At 41.1% G+C, this 20,061-nt stretch overlaps 2 protein-coding genes and 1 non-coding gene across 3 annotated transcripts in view; all 3 read right to left on the bottom strand.

The window, feature by feature from the left end:
* Positions 1 to 318: 318 nt before the first annotated feature.
* Positions 319 to 12,821, bottom strand: LOC103521362 (cytoplasmic polyadenylation element-binding protein 1-like). Its single transcript, XM_008486476.1, has 11 exons — positions 12,816 to 12,821; positions 12,356 to 12,537; positions 11,638 to 11,840; positions 10,444 to 10,623; positions 8,779 to 9,006; positions 7,560 to 7,717; positions 3,634 to 3,679; positions 2,683 to 2,831; positions 1,811 to 1,889; positions 1,299 to 1,430; positions 319 to 518 (listed from the first exon to the last, which is right to left on the bottom strand). The coding sequence occupies exons 1-11, from the start codon at positions 12,819 to 12,821 to the stop codon at positions 319 to 321; spliced, it is 1,563 nt and encodes a 520-aa protein (XP_008484698.1).
* Positions 12,822 to 13,347: 526 nt separating this feature from the next.
* The window catches only part of LOC103521355 (cytoplasmic polyadenylation element-binding protein 1-like), a 19,250-nt gene continuing 12,536 nt past the window's right edge, over positions 13,348 to 20,061 (bottom strand). Inside the window, exons 6-10 of the mRNA XM_026832085.1 lie at positions 18,912 to 19,080; positions 15,890 to 16,017; positions 14,748 to 14,826; positions 13,904 to 14,118; positions 13,348 to 13,429 (exon numbers count right to left, since the gene is read on the bottom strand). Coding sequence (XP_026687886.1) covers positions 13,919 to 14,118; positions 14,748 to 14,826; positions 15,890 to 16,017; positions 18,912 to 19,080 — 576 coding nt within the window. The 3' untranslated portion in view covers positions 13,348 to 13,429; positions 13,904 to 13,918. The remainder of the gene's footprint in view (positions 13,430 to 13,903; positions 14,119 to 14,747; positions 14,827 to 15,889; positions 16,018 to 18,911; positions 19,081 to 20,061) is intronic.
* Positions 16,398 to 16,516, bottom strand: LOC113472439. The gene has a single exon (XR_003394738.1). It is a non-coding gene; the product is annotated as a 5S ribosomal RNA (ribosomal RNA).

The following is a 20,061-nucleotide window of genomic DNA, read 5'->3' as shown; positions in this document are numbered from 1 at the left end:
ATCAGCGTATTACACTCGTCTTTTATGCGAGTTTTATACCGATATAACCTCTATTTAAGAAGTAACTCTTGAATGGTTTCACCAAAATCATGATGAAGTTGTTTAGACTGCTGGAGTAAAGGGACTTTTCAATCTCATTCGAGCAGGATAAACAAGGTATATTCTATTCTAGCGTCTAAACTCTAAAACAACCAACGATAACAAACATATAAGGGGTCGTCTGTTTCGGGTAAAGTTCGCCCCGTACGGGAATCGATCCCGGGACCTAGGGCTTGGTCCTTAACTATTTAAGAAAGTACTTACCCGAGTCACTTGGTCTCAAATGAGTGAGCTACGCGACAGGACGGACCCAAACGATCCGAGCGAGCTGAGACCGGCCCCACTGACCCCACTGTGGGGACCGGATGGGGACGAAGGCGGGGACTTGCGTACGTTGCGTACAATAGGGTCGTGCTGGGAGTACTCCCCGATGTGAACCTTCAGCCAGCATGACCGACAGAAGTAACGATAGCAGATACCTGAGGGAAATAGAAACAAACATATGAAACATGGGATATTAAATAAATTAGGTATAAATAAACCGTCCCGTCCTGTATAATTCAGCCAGCATGACCGACAGAAGTAACGATAGCAGATACCTGAGGGAAATAGAAACAAACATATGAAACATGGGATATTAAATAAATCATAAATAAACCGTCCCGTCCTGTATAAAATTAATAATATAGGACGGGACGGTAGGATAAGTGCCTGCTTATTACTTATTATGAGTCTGGTTGCTCCTCTCTCTTCAAAAGGTGAACATCTTTGCGGAACCCCGAACTTTCAAGATTGCACCCCCCACCCCCCTTATTATAAAAATACAACAAGTTTTTTTTTAATAATATAGGACGGGACGGTAAGATAAGTGCCTGAGGAAAATGGAATAACCAAAAGAAATTGGACATAATGTTTAAAAAAATTTCACTCGGACCTATTTTGATTGCAAATATATCAACGGGTTACTGCCCCGGGTTCTCGTGTTGACCCAGCCCCTAAATGTGAAGTTTTGTGTCTCTTCTCGCCCATCTGATGAAAGGCATACTACGGGATGGGCATGCTACGACACAGACCACATGCGTCTAATGTAGCAACTGTTTCGTTGCTAAAAAACGGCAGTGAAGCACTAATCTTGGAAAAATTATGAGGTTGAAATTCCATGCCTCGGCTGAGATAGAACCCACGCCCTTCTGTTTACCAAGCGAGCGTCTTGACCACTACGCCACCGAGGAAGGTGTTAAATTGTAAGGATGATAAGCCCATGCTGTTGTGATTCTCGCGGCCACGTTTCTTGGACGGTATCTTATAGTAGTAGGAAGTGCCGTCGAAAGCGCAATGTTCCAGCATTGCTTTGGCTGATGTATAGCTGTCGTACACTAGATAGGCGAAACCTGCAAAAAAATAACAATGCCAATCGTTATTTTCATTTTTCATAACATTTGCGGCATATTACAGCATTAAAAAGTTTTTGCATTGCTTAACTTACGAGACGATAGTTGAAACGTAAGGCGTAAGTCACGTAAGTGGACCAAAACACGTTGATGCACATGCGCAGAAACGCGTTTTCGTCAAATAACGTTCAATAATTCAGTAAGTGCCTCCTTTGCAATCGATTCCGTTTTCCTACCAGTCTTTTTAAACTCGTAATGCCACCACTGGTCGCTACTCGATTTAAGTAGCTACTCAATTGTCTTCACGAGGCTGAGTACACCCCGAACTCCAAGCACAGAGCCGAAAAAATTTCGACCCCGCCGAGAACTGAACCCGGGACCTCCGTTGTGCAAAGCCTGGTGTGATACCCACTCGGCCACAGAGGTTGCCCTCCGTGGCCCATTGGCCCAATATGAGTACTAGTTCAGAAATCACGAAAGAGAAAATTTAAAGGAATTAAAATAATCAATAATTTAATTGAATTAAAATAACCAATTGATAACAACTTCTTCCGCCTTTTCCCATGTACAGACGGGGTCGGCGTTTTTCGTCAGCCTCTCAATCAGATCTAGCCAAGTGATTGCTTTGGGCTGTTGGTTTTGGCTACAAATTTTTTCGAGTGGATGCCAGGCTGGTAAAGTCTGTTTAAAGCCTCCCATCCAGACTAAGAACAGCACCTCAATAAATAGATAACAAAAAAACCTTATCTGTTTGAGATAAAGGTTCGTCCCGGGCGGGAATCGAACCCGCGGCCTAGCGTTTAAAAGGCAGATGCGCTACGCTCCAAGCTATAACTAGGCTGGAATATTATTCTCTTTACTACTTAGGTAGCAATAGGTAATAGGAAAGCGAGATCCATTCACTCATTCACACACTGATCGCTCTATCTTCAGAACCCCAAAACCTAGGAGGCTGAAATTTTGGAAGGAATATTCCCAATATATTTTAGAATCTAGATGTGACATAGGTAAATGAGGATTTTGCCGAAATTTAAACCGATCTCGAGTTATGATCAATTTTCCGTGGTGAAGCACGGTCAACCTGCTAATGTTATTATTCCACGTAGGAAATGATATTTCCCCATAAACTTTTGGTGATCTGGGATTATTTAAAGTCAATATTTAAGGGTATTTGAGTAAATTTTGAGTGTATGGCCGCCATACACGCCCTACATGGACGCTACGCCACTGGGACAGCTCCATTTGTACTTACATCCTTAAAGTTGCGCACCATGCTGTTATGATTCTCGCGACCACGTTTCTTGGACGGTATCTTATAGTAGTAGGAAGTGCCGTCGAAAGCGCAATGTTCCAGCATCGCTTTGGCTGATGTATAGCTGTCGTACACTAGATAGGCGAAACCTGCAAAGAAGAACAATGCCAGTCGTTATTTTTATTTTTCACATCTGTGGCATTATTACAGTTTTTGAAATGCTTAGCTTACGTGACGATAGTTGGAACATTAGACAAAAGTTGACCAAAACTCGTTTCTCCTATGTACAATATTTCACCATTCTTTTCACACTGGTAATGTCACCACTTGTCGCTACTCGATTTAAGTAGCTACTCAATTGTCTTCACGAGGCTGAGTACACCCCGAACTCCAAGCACAGAGCCGAAAAAATTTCGACCCCGCCGAGAACTGAACCCCGGACCTCCGTTGTGCAAAGCCTGGTGTGATACCCACTCGGCCATGGAGGTTGCCCTCCGTGGCCCATTGGCCCAATATGAGTACTAGTTCAGAAATCAAGTCAAGGGAAATTGCTACAAAAAGGAGCCGTCTCAAATGAGCAGTGACCAGTGTTATTCTAGGCGGGTTAGGTTAAACACAAAAAGGAACTTTCTCTTTCACTGTGGTGGCTTCTGAAGAATTGCCCTATACATGGTTTTGTGGAGAAAAAAAATAGGTACGATACATTATTTTGATTGATTTAAATATATTGTGAATTAGGTCAAGGAGGTCAATGTCAAATTGGATTTCGGTAATTCTTCAGCAGCCAAGTCTTTTCGTCTCACCTTTCGGAGCAGTGGGAGACTCCGGAGTACCCAAAATAGGTACGATACATTATTTTGATTGATTTAAATATATTGTGAATTAGGTCAAGGAGGTCAATGTCAAATTGGATTTCGGTAATTATTCAGCAGCCAAGTCTTTTCGTCTCACCTTTCGGAGCAGTGGGGGACTCCGGTGTACCTTGGGGCCACTCTACCTTGACAGGACCAAACTGGGAGAACACGGTAAGTAGGAGATACTCGGGAGTATCCCACGGGACGCCCCCAATGAAGATCTTGTTCGAGACTCCGAACACACATTGTCCTCGAGATAGGGGTCAATCTGGAGCTGAAATGAGGGACAAGAAATACAATTATTAGGTCGGCCACTCACTATCAGGTAGACCTGACAGGTACACCTGGTCAGGCCCGCCTGACAGGTCTATCTGATGAGCGCACACACACTATCAGATAGACGCGACAGGTACGGCTGAAAAGGTCGCCCGTCAGGTCTACCTCTTTTTTTGAAAAGGATCACACATTGGTAGTTACTGGACTCAGCCCTTTCTTGATTTGAGATGTAAAGAGAGAGGATTTCTTGTGATGGGCATTTTCATGCTTTTTGTATAGAGGCTGTCTTTTGTATGAAAATCCCATTGCTCAAATGACCTCTTGACTTTAACAGAAAGTCTTGAAAGGGTCCGGTAATTACTGATGTGTGGTGGTATTCCAAAATAATTGCCCTTGTGGACACACTTGTGATGGGCATTTTCATGCTTTTTGTATAGAGGCTGTCTTTTGTATGAAAATCCCATTGCTCAAATGACCTCTTGTCTTTAACAGGAAGTCTTGAAAGGGTCTGGTGATTACTGGTGTGTGGTGGTATTCCAAAATAATTGCCCTTGTGGACACACAATAAAACATTTCCTAGAATTTCATCTGCTCTGGGGTGTACAGTAGCACATGATTGCTATGCAATGGCTAGATATTACTTCATTCCTTACTGTGTATGTGTATAGATTTATTTAGAAAATCTTTCCCCCCTAACTCCTCCCTAATTATTTGTATCGATTCTCACTCCCCCAACAAGTGAATTAATAGGAAATAAAACATCCACCACCACTTGTTAAACTAAAAATCTTGGCAAACTTGGTCATTTTCTTTCTTTCTTCCCAGAACTTGATTTGTGACAAAGTTTAGAACCTACCTACAGACAAACAGTACAGCACATGCACATGATCTCTATTGAAATCGAATACTGGCACTAGCGTTTTCGACGTGGGCGAACACCCTATAAGAAGTGGTGCACATTGCATAACTAAAAAAATATCAGGCGATCATGGGATTTTTCACTCGGAAAATTTTCTAGCTCTGAGAGTATTTTTGACAACGTGCGACGGCTAAGGCTGCGGTGACACTATTCCGAAATTTGAGTGCGAAAAAGATGGACAAATGATAAAGCGCGTTGAATACAGTCAAGTTCCCATCTATTCTTTAAAGAAGTTTGACAGCGGGAATAACTGCTAAAGACTTCAACCAAATCTATGGTGTTAAAGTTTAGTAGTTAAGTATAGTGTATAGTTGTCCATGGATGATGTCTGGACTCTGGACGTGAAACTGCCTGGTACCTACTTCACACTGCTGGCTATTTTGGGATGCCCTCACATAACCTTTTCAATTTAATTTCAAGTGTAAATTTTGTCTGAGAAGTATGCTTTGTTGGTTTGGCAACCCAAACTTTGGGCAGTTCGTCAAAAAAATTAGTGTTGTGTCTATCGTATCAAATTACATCAAAACGTGACTTCAGAACCAATTGGTAAAAAAATGGGTTCATTGTCATTTCGAAAACGGTTCCGTTTTGGAAACTGAAATAAGCCTATACTAAACCATTTTAAATCCAAGATGGCGCTCCATCGGAATCGGTTCCGTTTACAAAAGTTTGCCAAGAGAAAAATACACCCTAATCTATAAAATGAATTTTAAAAATTGCCGCCGGGACAGCTATCTCACGTCGTCCGAGCTCATCTCAGCCCTGTTCATAACCACGGCCTAAAGTCGTACCTCACAAACCATTTTAAATCCAAGATGGCGCTCCATCGGAATCGGTTCCGTTTACAAAAGTTTGCCGAGAGAAAAATACACCCTAATCTACGTACCACAATATTTTCGATAAAATAAGAAGACGAAATTTAAGTTTATAAGAAAAAAATATATTTATATTGGACATTTTATAGGAATGTTAGGTATAAAAAATAGAAGAGACCAAAATGGGGAAAAAGAAAATCAACTAAAATGCACGAAGGTAGAATCCAAAAGAAATCCACGGTTTTAAGTCCTGGAGGGAGCTCAAGCCTTGAAAAATCTGTACTAGGGAACTAATTTTTTTTCTTCATAACTTAATATGTGCCTTTCTTTGAATCCCAATATTTCGCCACTTTTGGATTCTATCCCCATTCAATTTCATATCAGACTTCAAATTAAAAACAACTAAAATGGAAATTTAAAAAATGCAATAAACAAAAATAAAACAAATGCTTTCAAATCGTACAGGTCCCTACTGATCATTCGTAGGTAGGCACAAAAATACGGTCGCTCCTTTTTTTTTGACGTGAGTTTTAGGTAGATACCTTATGCCTACCGCTCACACTCAGACCTGTCAGACGCCGGGACGTAAGGCTGGAAAAGCTAGAGACCCGGGTCTCTCAGACAGTCTGACAGACCTAGGTCTCGAGCTCTTTCAGATACACACTTTCCGACTCTAGACCGCAGTCTGAGCGCGAGGGGCGGCTACAAGACAACACATTTCTACAGTCGCTATAAATTTCCAAATTTTCGCTATAAATTTTCTACAGTCGCTATAAATTTCCATCTATTGACGTTCGTGCGCCTCCCGGAACGCTTGACAATGTAGCTAACAAAGTAACTAAACAGACATACCTACCATACCTAATGTTTTGACCAATTAATTCAGTTACCTTTTTTACAATCAAAATCTCTCACATAAACATTCCATCATGGAAAAATAAACAACAGTAAATTAGGAAAGTAAAAAAAAAAAAAAAAAAAAAAATCCACCATGGAAAAAAAAAAAAAAAAAAAATAGGAAAAAAAAAAAAAAAAAAAAAAAAAAACAAGAGATCAATAATTAAATAAAATATCACTTGGAAAAAATAATACTAGTTAACCTAAATACAGAGAGAAATCTTTATTTCCAACCCCCCAGGTTGAGGCACATACATTCGAATACACTGCAATGTTCAAAGGACATAAACCACCAAATAAGAGAGAAGTACCAAATTTAGGACCCATTTTGGTGCCTAGTATTTTCGGAACATAAAAAATACAATCTTATACTCATGGCCACGGAAACAACCATAGTTTAAAAACAGTTTAAGTTAATTTCTTGGATTTAGAAATCTGACCGGCTGAAAATTTTGAAAGCAACCAATCACACCTAGTCTAATGGACTTTAAAACCAGTTTAAACTCTAATTCTGGCCCTGGTCATCTAGTAATTTTCTTTACATGATTATTAATCTAGTAATAATTATCTTTACACGATTATGATTGATATGAAACCCAATTTTCTAATAACCACCTCTGCTCTGGGAAGGACTTGAAAAATTACCCTCTACAATTTACAAGGAAATTATTGAGAAAATTAAATATTATATGTGATATTGCTCCATCAATTACAGTTTAGAAAACATAAAAACATATAGGGAAAAAATTACAAAGAAAATACAAAATACATGTTACAATAATTTTTCTAGTTATCAGTAGAACGTAAATATTATATTAGGATAATCAGAATGAGCAAAAAGGACAATACTAAATTTATTTTCATAAGCGCCAATGAATAGGAAAAAATCAATTTTCAAATCTTTAATGGTTTATTTCATTGCTTAAACATACAATTTGATTTTTATAATTCGGCACCAATCAAAAGAATTTGGAAAAGAAAAAAGGATTGCTTAGTTTACATTTAGTTTCAATTTAAAAGTCACCTACTCAACAAAAGGAAGTGTCCAATAATATGTGTCCATTTTTGGTTGTTTTCCATATTTTGCACCACATGGTACAATTGGGGCCACTCTACCTTGACAGGACCAAACTGGGAGAACACGGTAAGTAGGAGATACTCGGGAGTATCCCACGGGACACCCCCAATGAAGATCTTGTTGGACAGGATCTCATCTGAGAATTGGGTGCGCAGGGGTAGCACGCCCTCCCAGGTCTTCTGAGGGATCTGCGAGTCTGAAAGAAGAAAGCAAAGGGACTAATTAATTTTGATCATTGATTTTTAAGTTTCAATATATTGATAATACAACATATCGAAAAGAACGTAAAAATTGCATATACCTACCTAAATGGTCCCTTTACCCATCCGTAAAAGCAACGGTGATTTGAGAGAGTCAAATGTAGCATAAAGTCAGGCCCGCCTGACAGGTCTATCTGATGAGCGCACACACACTATCAGGTAGACCCGACAGGTACGGCTGAAAAGGTCTGCCTGTCAGGTCTACCTCATACCTTATGAGCACACACTATCAGGTAAACCCCTACGGCTGAAAAGGTCCGCCTATCAGGTTTACCTCATACTTGATGAGCACACCAGATGAGGGCTGGCGTTTTACTAAGTCGGAGTTGGCTTCAATTCTGGATTGAACTGGGTAGTATAGCTCAAATCTTTCTGCTTGGAGTTCGGGGTGCACTCAGCCTCGTGAGGACAATTGAGTAGCTGCTTTAATCGAGTAGCGACCAGTAGCGGCATTACTCTTCTTCTTCTTCTTCTTCTTCTTCTTCTTCTTCTTCTTCTTCTTCTTTTTCTTCTCCTTTTTCTTCTCCTTTTTCTTCGCCTTTTGCCCATGTACAGACGGGGTCGGCGTTTAGAAGAGGCGAGCGATAATAAATATGATGATTGAGTAAATGAAAGACTTGTAATACTGTGATACCCACAAAGTTGTGAGAAAGCGCTCTCCTTTAACACAAACATACCGTGATTTGATTTGATTTGATAAACTTCTCTCTCTTCTTCTTCTTCTTTTTCTTTTTCTTCGCCTTTTCCCATGTACAGACGGGGTCGGCGTTTATCGTCAGCCTCTCAACGAGCCCTAACTAGAGTGATCCCTTTGAGGCCAACTGATTTTGGCTGAAAAAAATTTTCCGAGTGTATGCCCTTCGCACTCAACCTTTGCTATTTCTTTTAGGGGAAATTCAGGCTGGTCTACTCCCTGTTTAACGTTCCCCAGCCAGACAGAATTCCAATTCTATTCTATTAACACCAATTCCAATAAATTCTCTTCACTTCTACTTACTGGCGGAGCTCCGATGGTGTCGCGCGGCAATGTCCAGGGTGCTCTGCAGACCTCCCTGGCCTCCTCCATCTCCATTGTGGAGATACTGGCCACCTCCACCACCTCCATAGTAACCTCCATTGGAGGGGGGCGAGTGCCGGGCCCCGCTAGAACGAGGACTGTTCAATGGGGAGGTGTGAGGGGAGGGGACGCTGCCCGCGGTCCCGTTGGCCCGCACGTTGGACTGTCCTGATGAGAGAAGAATATACAAGAAAAGGTAATTATTCAGCAGTCACGACAATGAAAACCAAAGCTCTTTTTTGTGTTTAGCACGACAATGAAAACCTGACCCTATAATGACACACTGGTCACTGCTCAAATTGTGAAATCAAGCCTTTTTCATTGTACTAAGGAATTTTCAACTGTGTTAAACATACTTAAGTTATTAGACCTCTATAAATTTTATGAGGACTGAGCCTTGGATTTGAACCACCAACCTCCCAATCCAAAGTCCAAAGCGTATTCAGCAGTCACGACAATGAAGCTCTTTTTGTGTTTAGCCTGACCCTATAATAACACTGGTCACTGCTCAAATTGTGAAATCAAACTTTGTTCATTGTACTAAGGAATTTTCAACTGTGTTAAACATACTTAAAGTTATTAGACCTCTGTAAATTTTATGAGGACTGAGACTTGGATTTGAACCACCAACCTCCCAATCCAAAGTCCAACGCGTTAACCGCTGCACAGCACCACTGAGGTTGGTAATCTTTTGTACTAATAGGTAATCTTTACTAAAGTTTATATGGACATTTTTCTTTGTTATAATATCCCTGTTTATACACTGATGATGCCCAGTGGGCGAAACATGTCTGTTTTCCTATAAATAAAAATACCCTACCAACCCAGTGAAGAGTATAAGTTATTTCTTTTACATCTATCTTTACTAAAGTGACTTGTCCTATAAATCCTATTTCACATACGAGAGATCTATAGGGATATCTTGTTAATAAGAGAGGTTTTCCGTTTGTTTGTCCGTTTGTAAGAGGTTGGCGTCTAAGCGGTAAGTCGTAGAAACTTGAAATTTTGTACACAGGTTCATATTTTTATGGCGGTGGTTATAGGCTAGGTTAAAATTTCCTAAAGCCAGCCGTTCAAGAAATTCAAAATTTTTCAGCGATGCAAAGCTCACGGGTATCCCGCTAGTAGGTATAGAATAGAATATACCTTGTTTATCCTGCCAGAATGAGACTGAAAAGTCCCTTTACTCCCGCAGTCTAAACAAGGTCTTATATATTTCATAGGTATAGTTTGAACATAATTATGTAAATAAAAAACCTTGTTTAAATATTAAAAAAAAATAAATAAATACAAAGGTATATAAGTTATATAAAATAGGTATATAAGTTATAAGACTTAAGAGAAGAACTTCATTGTATTGTCTGCCAGCCTAGTTAGCTTGGAGGGTAGCGCGTCTGCCTTATAAGCGCTAGGTCGCGGGTTCGATTCCCGCCACGGGCGAACTTTCTCTCGAAATCCCGTCCTTCTCTATTCGATTTCGTGACGATAAGACCTCCGTTGTTACAGCTCCCTCTATCAAATCTCTTGGGAAAAAATTGCAATAATTTCTCATTACTAGTATAGCTTCGCTATAACTGTAGTAGGTAATAGAAAGTAAAAACTTACCATTGCTTCCTCCACTCATGAGAGAGGAGAGCACGGTGTCCAGCTGGTGCACCAGGTCCCGGTGCTTTCTCAAGTTCTCATAGTACTGGTGCGCCAGTATGGTGTAGGGGTCAATGCCCTGCGCCAGGGGTGGGGACGTGAGGGCGCACACATTGGCCAAGTTGTGAAGATTTGTCCAGCCTAGAAACCAAAGAGAATCGATTAGAACCACCAGCTGCATGCCAAATTTCAAGTCTCTAGCTCTTACCGTTCTCGAGATATTTTGTTTACAGACAGACTGACAGACAGAAGGACAGACACACACACACACGAACCAATGGCTGAAACTTGAGGCTCTAGGGACCTCAAAACGTGTTTTGGCACTAAAAACTGACCATCGAAAATTTGACCCGATTACATTACTTTCCTACCTAGGTATGGGATAAGGAAAGTAAAAGGGTATGTTAGTTATCGTTATGGCATATACAGCGTAAGAGAATCGATTAGAACCACCTCGTTTATACTAATTAAGTTGATGATTCGAGTGCAAGTCGAATAATAAATTTCAGTATAGTGTATTAAGCGGGGAACGATATTTATTGTGACAAGCATTTTTTGTTTAACACAGTTGAAATTCCTTCTTAGGCGCAATGCACACAAGTGAAACGAAACGCGTTTCGTGAAACGTGTTTCCTATGTCAATGCACAGTGAATTTCATGAAACTTGGTTTCACCAGTATGCACTGCTCTGTGTTAACCTCAAGCCCCTCAAGGTAGAAAACACACTACCATCACGTCACTAGAGAATCGATTAGAACCACCTCGTTTATACTAATTAAGTTGATGATTCGAGTGCAAGTCGAATAATAAATTTCAGTATAGTGTATTACGCGGGGAACGATATTTATTGTGACAAGCATTTTTTGTTCAACACAGTTGAAATTCCTTCTTAGGCGCAATGCACACAAGTGAACGAAACGCGTTTCGTGAAACGTGTTTCCTATGTCAATGCACAGCGAATTTCATGAAACTTGGTTTCACCAGTATGCACTGCTCTGTGTTAACCTCAAGGTAGAAAACACACTACCATCACGTCACGTCATGTGAGCTCATGGGGAGTTAGAAATAGATATGGAGTTCAAAGATTTCCCATAATATTGTAGGTGATTTCGTTCATGAGCCACACTGCTCTTACGTGACGTCACGTGAGCTCACCTGTATTGTTCAAAGACAGACTGGCTAGCAAGTCCTCTATGTTGTCTAGGTTGCTACTGTCGGTCATGCTGCCGTTCAGATTCAAATGGGAGGGAGCGTTGTTGTACGAGAAATAGTCGGTGCTTCCCCCGGTCTGATAGTAGGGGGAGTAGTCGCCCTCGTCCGTGAGATAGGGGGGCGAGCAACTCTCCATCGAGTGGGAACTGGAAACAAAGAGGCACGGGGAAAAAATGTTGAGAATTAGAATGTAATAATAAACGTAAAAAAAAGACAAAAAACAATAGGTTTTGTTTTATTAGATGTGTACCAAATGCCAAATTTTGATCAATTGAAATAGGACCAATGAAAATTATCAAGGAACGTGTTGCCTGCGAGGTTAATGTGTTGCCTCCGAGGGAGCTTTGCTCGGAACATTTGATGTGACGTCATCGCGTACGGAAGCGTATGCCGTCGCCGTGACGTCAGAGTTCAAGATGTACCGGTATTTTTAAATCGATTTATCTCGAGATCTAGAAGTCGTGGAAGAAAAAGAAAAGTTCCGGAATCCCTCATTTTCCCAGCTTTTTAACTTTGAAACATCACCCAAGTAAGCGCAACTGTTCTATTGGACAGCACTAAGGCGAAAGGAACCAGTCCTACTTATCTAACATCTTTTGCAGAAAAAATAGAGCTCCAACTAGCACATCGCTTTTTCACAAAAAAAAAATCGTTTACTCACCCAAACGGAGGAGAGTGCGAGGAGCCATGTATCGCGTACGAGTTGCTTTCAAACGGGGACCGTACGATTTGAGGCGTCATGGGTGTCAGGAGAGGAGAATCGAACCAAGGACTCGAAGTTGCGCTGCTGGTGGTGATGTCCTCGCGAGATGAGAATCCGTTGAGCGTATTCAAGGTCAGACCCTGGGGGGGAGAAACGGAGGAAATATGCAGTCAGAAAATGTGTTTATACCTAGGTAAAGAAGAAAACATCGTTGAAATAAACAAATTAATCTATTACAAAGAGGCTTAGGGTAAAGGCGGCTGGTTACCGGATTAGTTGCGATGCTCACACACGATCCGGTCACCGGATCCGTTGTACCGGATAGTGAGTGGCCGCCTTAAGGAAAGTAAAAAGAAGAAGAAGAAGAAAGCTTCTTTTGACTATCCAGGAATGGAGACTGCAATGATATGGATGGTACGGTCATGTTGAAAGAAGAGATGAGAGCTACATAGGGAAAAGAGTTGAGAGAATGGAAGTGAAGGGGAGAAAAGGGCGAGGGAGACCGAAGAAAAGGTGGAAGGATTGTGTGAATTAAGACCTGGGTGAGAGAACAATGTATCAGGGGCCTGAGGTACACAATAGGGCTGCCTGGAAGGGACTAAAAAAAACGTAGACCCTGGACCCTATTTGAATAGGAAAAGGCAAAAAGCTTCGAGTGGATTTTACCAATATTTTTTCAGCTCTGCTAAAAGTTCCTTTTGAGTTGTAGGTATAGGCTGAGTTGTATTGTAATATTAAGTGTTGCACATTGCATACGTATGAAATTTTCAGGCGTTCATACAAATTTCTTTATTTGGTGCAACTGATACATCCACTATTTTGTCACCAAGTTTAATCGACCAAGCTCCTCACAAAATTTCCGCAAGTTCCTATATCTCCGTAGTTCCCTACCTAAAAAAGATCGTTTGCGCTAGGTCGCGGGTTCGATTCTCGCCGGGGTGGATTTTATGTGGATGAAGTAAGTATGTACAATATCTGTACATAGGAGTGAGAATGTTGAGAGTGTCCCAATGATCATCTTGGAATGAGAATCTGAAATCAAAACCAAACCAGAGAGAAAAAAAAAATAAAATTAAAGTCTACAATGTTCATAAAGAATAGAAAGTAAAAATGAAGGTTTATTGAAAAAAGTACCCACTCAAGGATAGGGGAAAACCAGTCGTTCAGGGGAAAAAAATCTCGAGATTGCTTTTACACTGCTTTTATCAGCGTATTACACTCGTCTTTTATGTAAGTTTTATACCGATATAACCTCTATATAAGAAGTAACTCTCGAATGGTTCACCAAAATCATGATGAAGTTGTTTAGACTGCTGGGGTAAAGGGACTTTTCAATCTCATTCGAGCAGGATAAACAAGGTTTATTCTATTCTAGCGTCTAAAACAACCAACGATAACAAACACATAAGGCATAAGGGGTGGTCTGTTTCGGGTAATGTTCGCCCCGTACGGGAATCGAACCCGGGACCTAGGGCTTAGTCCTTTACTATTTAAAAAAGTACTTACCCGAGTCACTTGGTCTCAAATGAGTGAGCTACGCGACAGGACGGACCCAAACGATCCGAGCGAGCTGAGACCGGCCCCACTGACCCCACTGTGGGGACCGGATGGGGACGAAGGCGGGGACTTGCGCACGTTGCGCACGATGGGGTCGTGCTGGGAGTACTCCCCGATGTGAACCTTCAGCCAGCATGACCGACAGAAGTAACGATAGCAGATACCTGAGGGAAATAGAAACAAACATATGAAACATGGGATATTAAATAAATTAGGTATAAATAAACCGTCCCGTCCTGTATAACAGTGTTTCTTAATTAGTTTGGCCCGCGGAACCCTTTTCAAAAGGTGAACATCTTTGCGGAACCCCGAACTTTCAAGATTGCACCCCCCACCCCCCTTATTATAAAAATACAACAAGTTTTTTTTTAATAATATAGGACGGGACGGTAAGATAAGTGCCTGAGGAAAATGGAATAACCAAAAGAAATTGGACATAATGTTTAAAAAAATTTCACTCGGACCTATTTTGATTGCAAATATATCAACGGGTTACTGCCCCGGGTTCTCGTGTTGACCCAGCCCCTAAATGTGAAGTTTTGTGTCTCTTCTCGCCCATCTGATGAAAGGCATACTACGGGATGGGCATGCTACGACACAGACCACATGCGTCTAATGTAGCAACTGTTTCGTTGCTAAAAAACGGCAGTGAAGCACTAATCTTGGAAAAATTATGAGGTTGAAATTCCATGCCTCGGCTGAGATAGAACCCACGCCCTTCTGTTTACCAAGCGAGCGTCTTGACCGCTACGCCACCGAGGGAGGTGTTAAATTGTAAGGATGATAAGGTTACCTTCACGACAGAAGTAAGGACCGGAATGGGTCTGACACTCCGAACACACATTGTCCTCGAGATAGGGGTCAATCTGGAGCTGAAATGAGGGACAAGAAATACAATTATTAGGTCGGCCACTCACAATCAGGTAGACCTGACAGGTACACCTGGTCAGGTCCGCCTGACAGGTCTATCTGATGAGCGCACACACACTATCAGGTAGACCCGACAGGTACGGCTGAAAAGGTCCGCCCGTCAGGTCTACCTAATACCTTATGAGCACACACTATCAGGTAAACCCCTACGGCTGAAAAGGTCCGCCTGTCAGGTTTACCTCATACTTGATGAGCACACCAGATGAGGGCTGGCGTTTTACTAAGTCGGAGTTGGCCTTCAATTCTGGATTGAACTGGGCAGTATAGCTCAAAATCTTTGCCAAATCAATTCCGATTTGGCAAACCCCACTCTTACCAGTAGCTTTAAGGGTAGCGCGTCTGCCTTGTAAGCGCTAGACCACGGATTCGATTTCCACCCGAGGCGAAACATTATCCAACACATAAGGTTCGTTCTCGGAACGGCTGCATTGCTCCTGTCCTCCTTCCTCATCGGTTTGGGCATGATAAGACCTCAGTAGTGACAGTTCCCTCTATCAAACCTCTTGTTTTATTTTTTCTCAAGGAAATGGTAACACCTACCCGAGTGTACACACTATCAGGTAAACCCCTACGGCTGAAAAGGTCCGCCTGTCAGGTTTACCTCATACTTGATGAGCACACCAGATGAGGGCTGGCATTTTACTAAGTCGGAGTTGGCTTCAATTCTGGATTGAACTGGGCAGTTTAGCTCAATCTTAGATTGATCAATTCCGATTTGGCAAACCCCACTCTTACCAGTAGCTTTAAGGGTAGCGCGTCTGCCTTGTAAGCGCTAGACCACGGATTCGATTTCCACCCGAGGCGAAACGTTATCCAACAGATAAGGTTCGTTCGCGGAATGGCTGCATTGCTACTATCCTGTCCTCCTTCCTCATCGGTTTGGGCATGATAAGACCTTAGTAGTGACAGTTCCCTCTATCAAACCTCTTGTTTTATTTTTTCTCAAGGAAATGGTAACACCTACCTGAGTGTAAAAAAAAAAAATGCCGCAGTTTTTCGTCTTACCTTCTTGCAGATGCGGCCGGACTTCACTTCAATGAAGGCGGCACGAATAGCATCCGAATAAGCCCGAGTAGACCCGAATGTGATTCGACCTGAGCCGATCGGATACTTGTGCTTGTCAGTGTCGATACCTGAGGGAAAAATCCGAAATATTAGATTATTGCTAGAGCAAAAAAGAAAAAAAAATGTTAAATTAAAACAAAGATAATGGAAAACCCGCGAATAGAATCCAAAGATTAAAAAGAAAAAAATAACGCCAACGTTACGTGGTGTTCCCAAGCGGTCACCCATCCAAGTACTATCCACGCTCAGCCCGAGTAGACCCGAATGTGATTCGACCTGAGCCGATCGGATACTTGTGCTTGTCAGTGTCGATACCTGAGGGAAAAATCCGAAATTAGATTATTGCTAGAGCAAAAAAGAAAAAGAAATGTCAAATTTTCTCAAAATTAAAACAAAGATAATGGAAAATTCGCGAATAGAATCCAAAGATTAAAAAGAAAAGAAATAACGCCAACGTTACGTGGTGTTCCCAAGCGGTCACCCATCCAAGTACTATCCACGCTCAGCGTTGCTTAACTTCAGTGATCGGACGAGAACTGGTGTATTCAACGTGATATGAACGTTGGCGAAAATGAGGAGTAAAAATACAAATATATAAATGTATGAGTCAAGTAGCTTCATTACTTCCGCGGTCCCGTTGGCCCGCACGTTGGACTGTCCTGATGAGAGAAGAATATACAAGAAAAGGTAATTATTCAGCAGTCACGACAATGAAGCTCTTTTTGTGTTTAGCCTGACCCTATAATAACACTGGTCACTGCTCAAATTGTGAAATCAAACCTTGTTCATTGTACTAAGGAATTTTCAACTGTGTTAAACATACTTAAAGTTATTAGACCTCTATAAATTTTATGAGGACTGGGACTTGGATTCGAACCACCAACCTCCCAATCCAAAGTCCAACGCGTTAACCGCTTAATTGCCTATGGCAAAAAAGCCTTTTCAATGGGTCATAATCGTCACAATTTTTCACCATCAATTCAAAATTGTCATATGGAGCCAAAATAGGTTAATGGATAGTTCAAAATTCATGTTCAACATAAAATAAATTAACTAAAAAAGAAAATACAAAATACTCGAAAAACTCAGTAATTATAATATCCCTGTTTATACACTGATGATGCCCAGTGGGCGAAACATGTCTGTTTTCCTATAAATAAAAATACCCTACCAACCCAGTGAAAGTGACTTGTCCTATAAATCCTATTTCACATACGAAGGATCTATAGGGATATCTTATTAATAAGAGAGGTTTTCTGTTTGTTCGATTTCGGGACGATAAGACCTCCGTTGTTACAGCTTCCTCTATCAAATCTCTTGGAAAAAAATTGCAATAATTTCTCATTACTAGTATAGCTTCATACTGGGATTTTTTTTATTCGAAAATTCCATGTAAGCGCTAGGTCGCGGGTTCGATGTCCGTCCGGGACAAATCTTAGCCTCACACAGATAAGGTTCGTTTTCGGAACGACGACTGGTATTCTCCAATCCTACCCTCCTTCTCTCAGTCTTCGGTTTCGGGACAACAAAACCTCCGTTATTTGTTCCCACGAAGAAGAAAAAAAAATATCTGGTGTGAACATCACACGACTTTCCTTATCCTATTGAATGATGCTTATTTGGGTGTTCATCTATTGTAACTTTTACCTACAATATTTCTAATCGTTTAGTCGGTATAGGTGAAAACCGCCAAAAAGCAGTCAAAATACCGCCTACCGCAGCAACTATCTTAACCAAAAGTTTTGTATTACTTCCTTATTACATTTATGAACTACATACCAAATTTCAAGTCACTATAGCTCATACCGTTCCCGAGATATTATTGAATTACACCTAAAACCGCCAAAAAGCGGTAAATAAATATCTGGTGTGAACATCACACGACTTTCCTTATCCTATTGAATGATGCTTATTTGGGTGTTCATCTATTGTAACTTTTACAATATTTCTAATCGTTTAGTCGGTATAGCTGAAAACCGCCAAAAAGCGGTCAAAATACCGCCTACCGCAGCACCTATATCTAAACCAAAAGTTTTGTATTACTTCCTTATTACATTTTTATGAACTGCATACCAAATTTCAAGTCACTATAGCTCATACCGTTCCCGAGATATTATTTTACACCTAAAACCGCCAAAAAGCGGTAAACTGCCGCCAAACGTTGCACCGATCTTTACAAAAGTTTTGTGTTGCATTTTTATCACATTTGACAGCTGCATGCCAAATTTCAAGTCTCTAGCTCTTACCGTTCTCGAGATATTTTGTTTACAGACAGACTGACAGACAGACAGAAGGACAGACAGACACACACACACACACACACGAACCAATGGCTGAAACTTTGTATTTAGGCTCTAGGGACCTCAAAACGTGTTTTGGCACTAAAAACTGACCATCGAAAATTTGACCCGATTACATTACTTTCCTTCCTATAGGATAAGGAAAGTAAAAACGGGTATTAATAGATCAGTTGCGCTTACTTGGGTGATGTTTCAAAGTCATAGAGCAGCAAAAATGAGGACCAACGGATTTTTCTTTTTCTTCTACGAATTCTAGATACCTACCGAGATAAATCGATTTAAAAAATACCGGTAAATCGTGAAGTTTGACGTCACGGCATACACGCTCCCGTAGGCAATGACGTCATGATTCATGACTCCCGCTTCGTTTGTTTGTGCGCAAGCGTTTCTGCGCATTTTGACGTGAAATCTGACGTTACAACTCTTTGAACTTTTCATTAGAACGGCAATTAAAAATTGAATTTTCGACCTTTTAAAGCTACATTTTCGGAGTTTTGACCTCAGATTTGGATTTTTCACAACTTTTTACGTAGGAATCGACCTTTTATTAATAATATTTTCCCAATTGCAACTGCTCCATTGTCACTATCGTATTAGTTATCGTTATGGCATATACAGCGTATTACCTGCATAGACGATATATCATATCTACAGGGTCTTACCTGCATAGACGACATCACCAAACAAATCATTCATAACGTTATACAGGGCCTGCGCTGTCAGACGCCCATGTAGTGCGCCCACAAAGATGGTCTTGCCCGGTTCCAACTTGGTTGAGTGACCCTGGGGCGAGTAGTTCGAATCTGAGATTGCCCACGGCACTACCTCCACCTGCCGGGGGAAAGAGAAAATTTAAAGGAATTAAAATAATCAATAATTTAATTGAATTAAAATAACCAATTGATAACAACTTCTTCCGCCTTTTCCCGTGTTCACACGGGGTCGGCGCTTTTCGTCAGCCTCTCAATCAGATCTAGCCAAGTGATTGCTTTGGGCTGTTGGTTTTGGCTACAAATTTTTTCGAGTGGACGCCAGGCTGATATCCTACCTGTTTAAAGCCTCCCATCCAGACTAAGAACAGCACCTCAATAAATAGATAACAAAAAAACCTCATCTGTTTGAGATAAAGGTTCGTCCCGGGCGGGAATCGAACCCGCGGCCTAGCGTTTAAAAGGCAGATGCGTTACGCTCCAAGCTATAACTAGGCTGGAATATTATTCTCTTTACTACTTAGGTAGCAATAGCAATAGGTAATAGGAAAGCGAGATCCATTCTCTCATTCACACACTGATCGCTCTGTCTTCAGAACCCCAAAACCTAGAAGGCTGAAATTTTGGAAGGAATATTCCCAATATATTTTAGAATCTAGATGTGACATAGGTAAATGAGGATTTTGCCGAAATCTAAACCGATCTCGAGTTATGATCAATTTTCCGTGGTGAAGCATGGTCAACCTGCTGAAGCATGGCCAACCTGCTAATGCTAATATTCCACGTAGGAAATGATACTTATTTCCCCAGAAACTTTTGGTGATCTGGGATTGGGACAGCTCAGTGGCGTAACGTGGTCTAAAGTCAAGTGTAAGGTGTGTAGGGCACTAATTTCCATCACCATGCCCATTACTACATAAGTCATGCACAAATGCACATGCTTCTTCATAAATATTTAAAGTCAATATTTAAGGGTATTTGAGTAAATTTTGAGTGTATGGCCGCCATACACGCCCTACATGGACGCTACGCCACTGCTGTGCCCTAAATCACCAAAGTATGGAAAAGTATCTTACAAGTGTAATAGCCAATGGAAAAGCAG

This window comes from Diaphorina citri, unplaced genomic scaffold, assembly GCF_000475195.1.
Source record: "Diaphorina citri unplaced genomic scaffold, Diaci psyllid genome assembly version 1.1 scaffold74, whole genome shotgun sequence".
Lineage (NCBI taxonomy): Eukaryota > Metazoa > Arthropoda > Insecta > Hemiptera > Psyllidae > Diaphorina > Diaphorina citri.
This window is presented reverse-complemented; position numbering and strand designations above follow the sequence as displayed.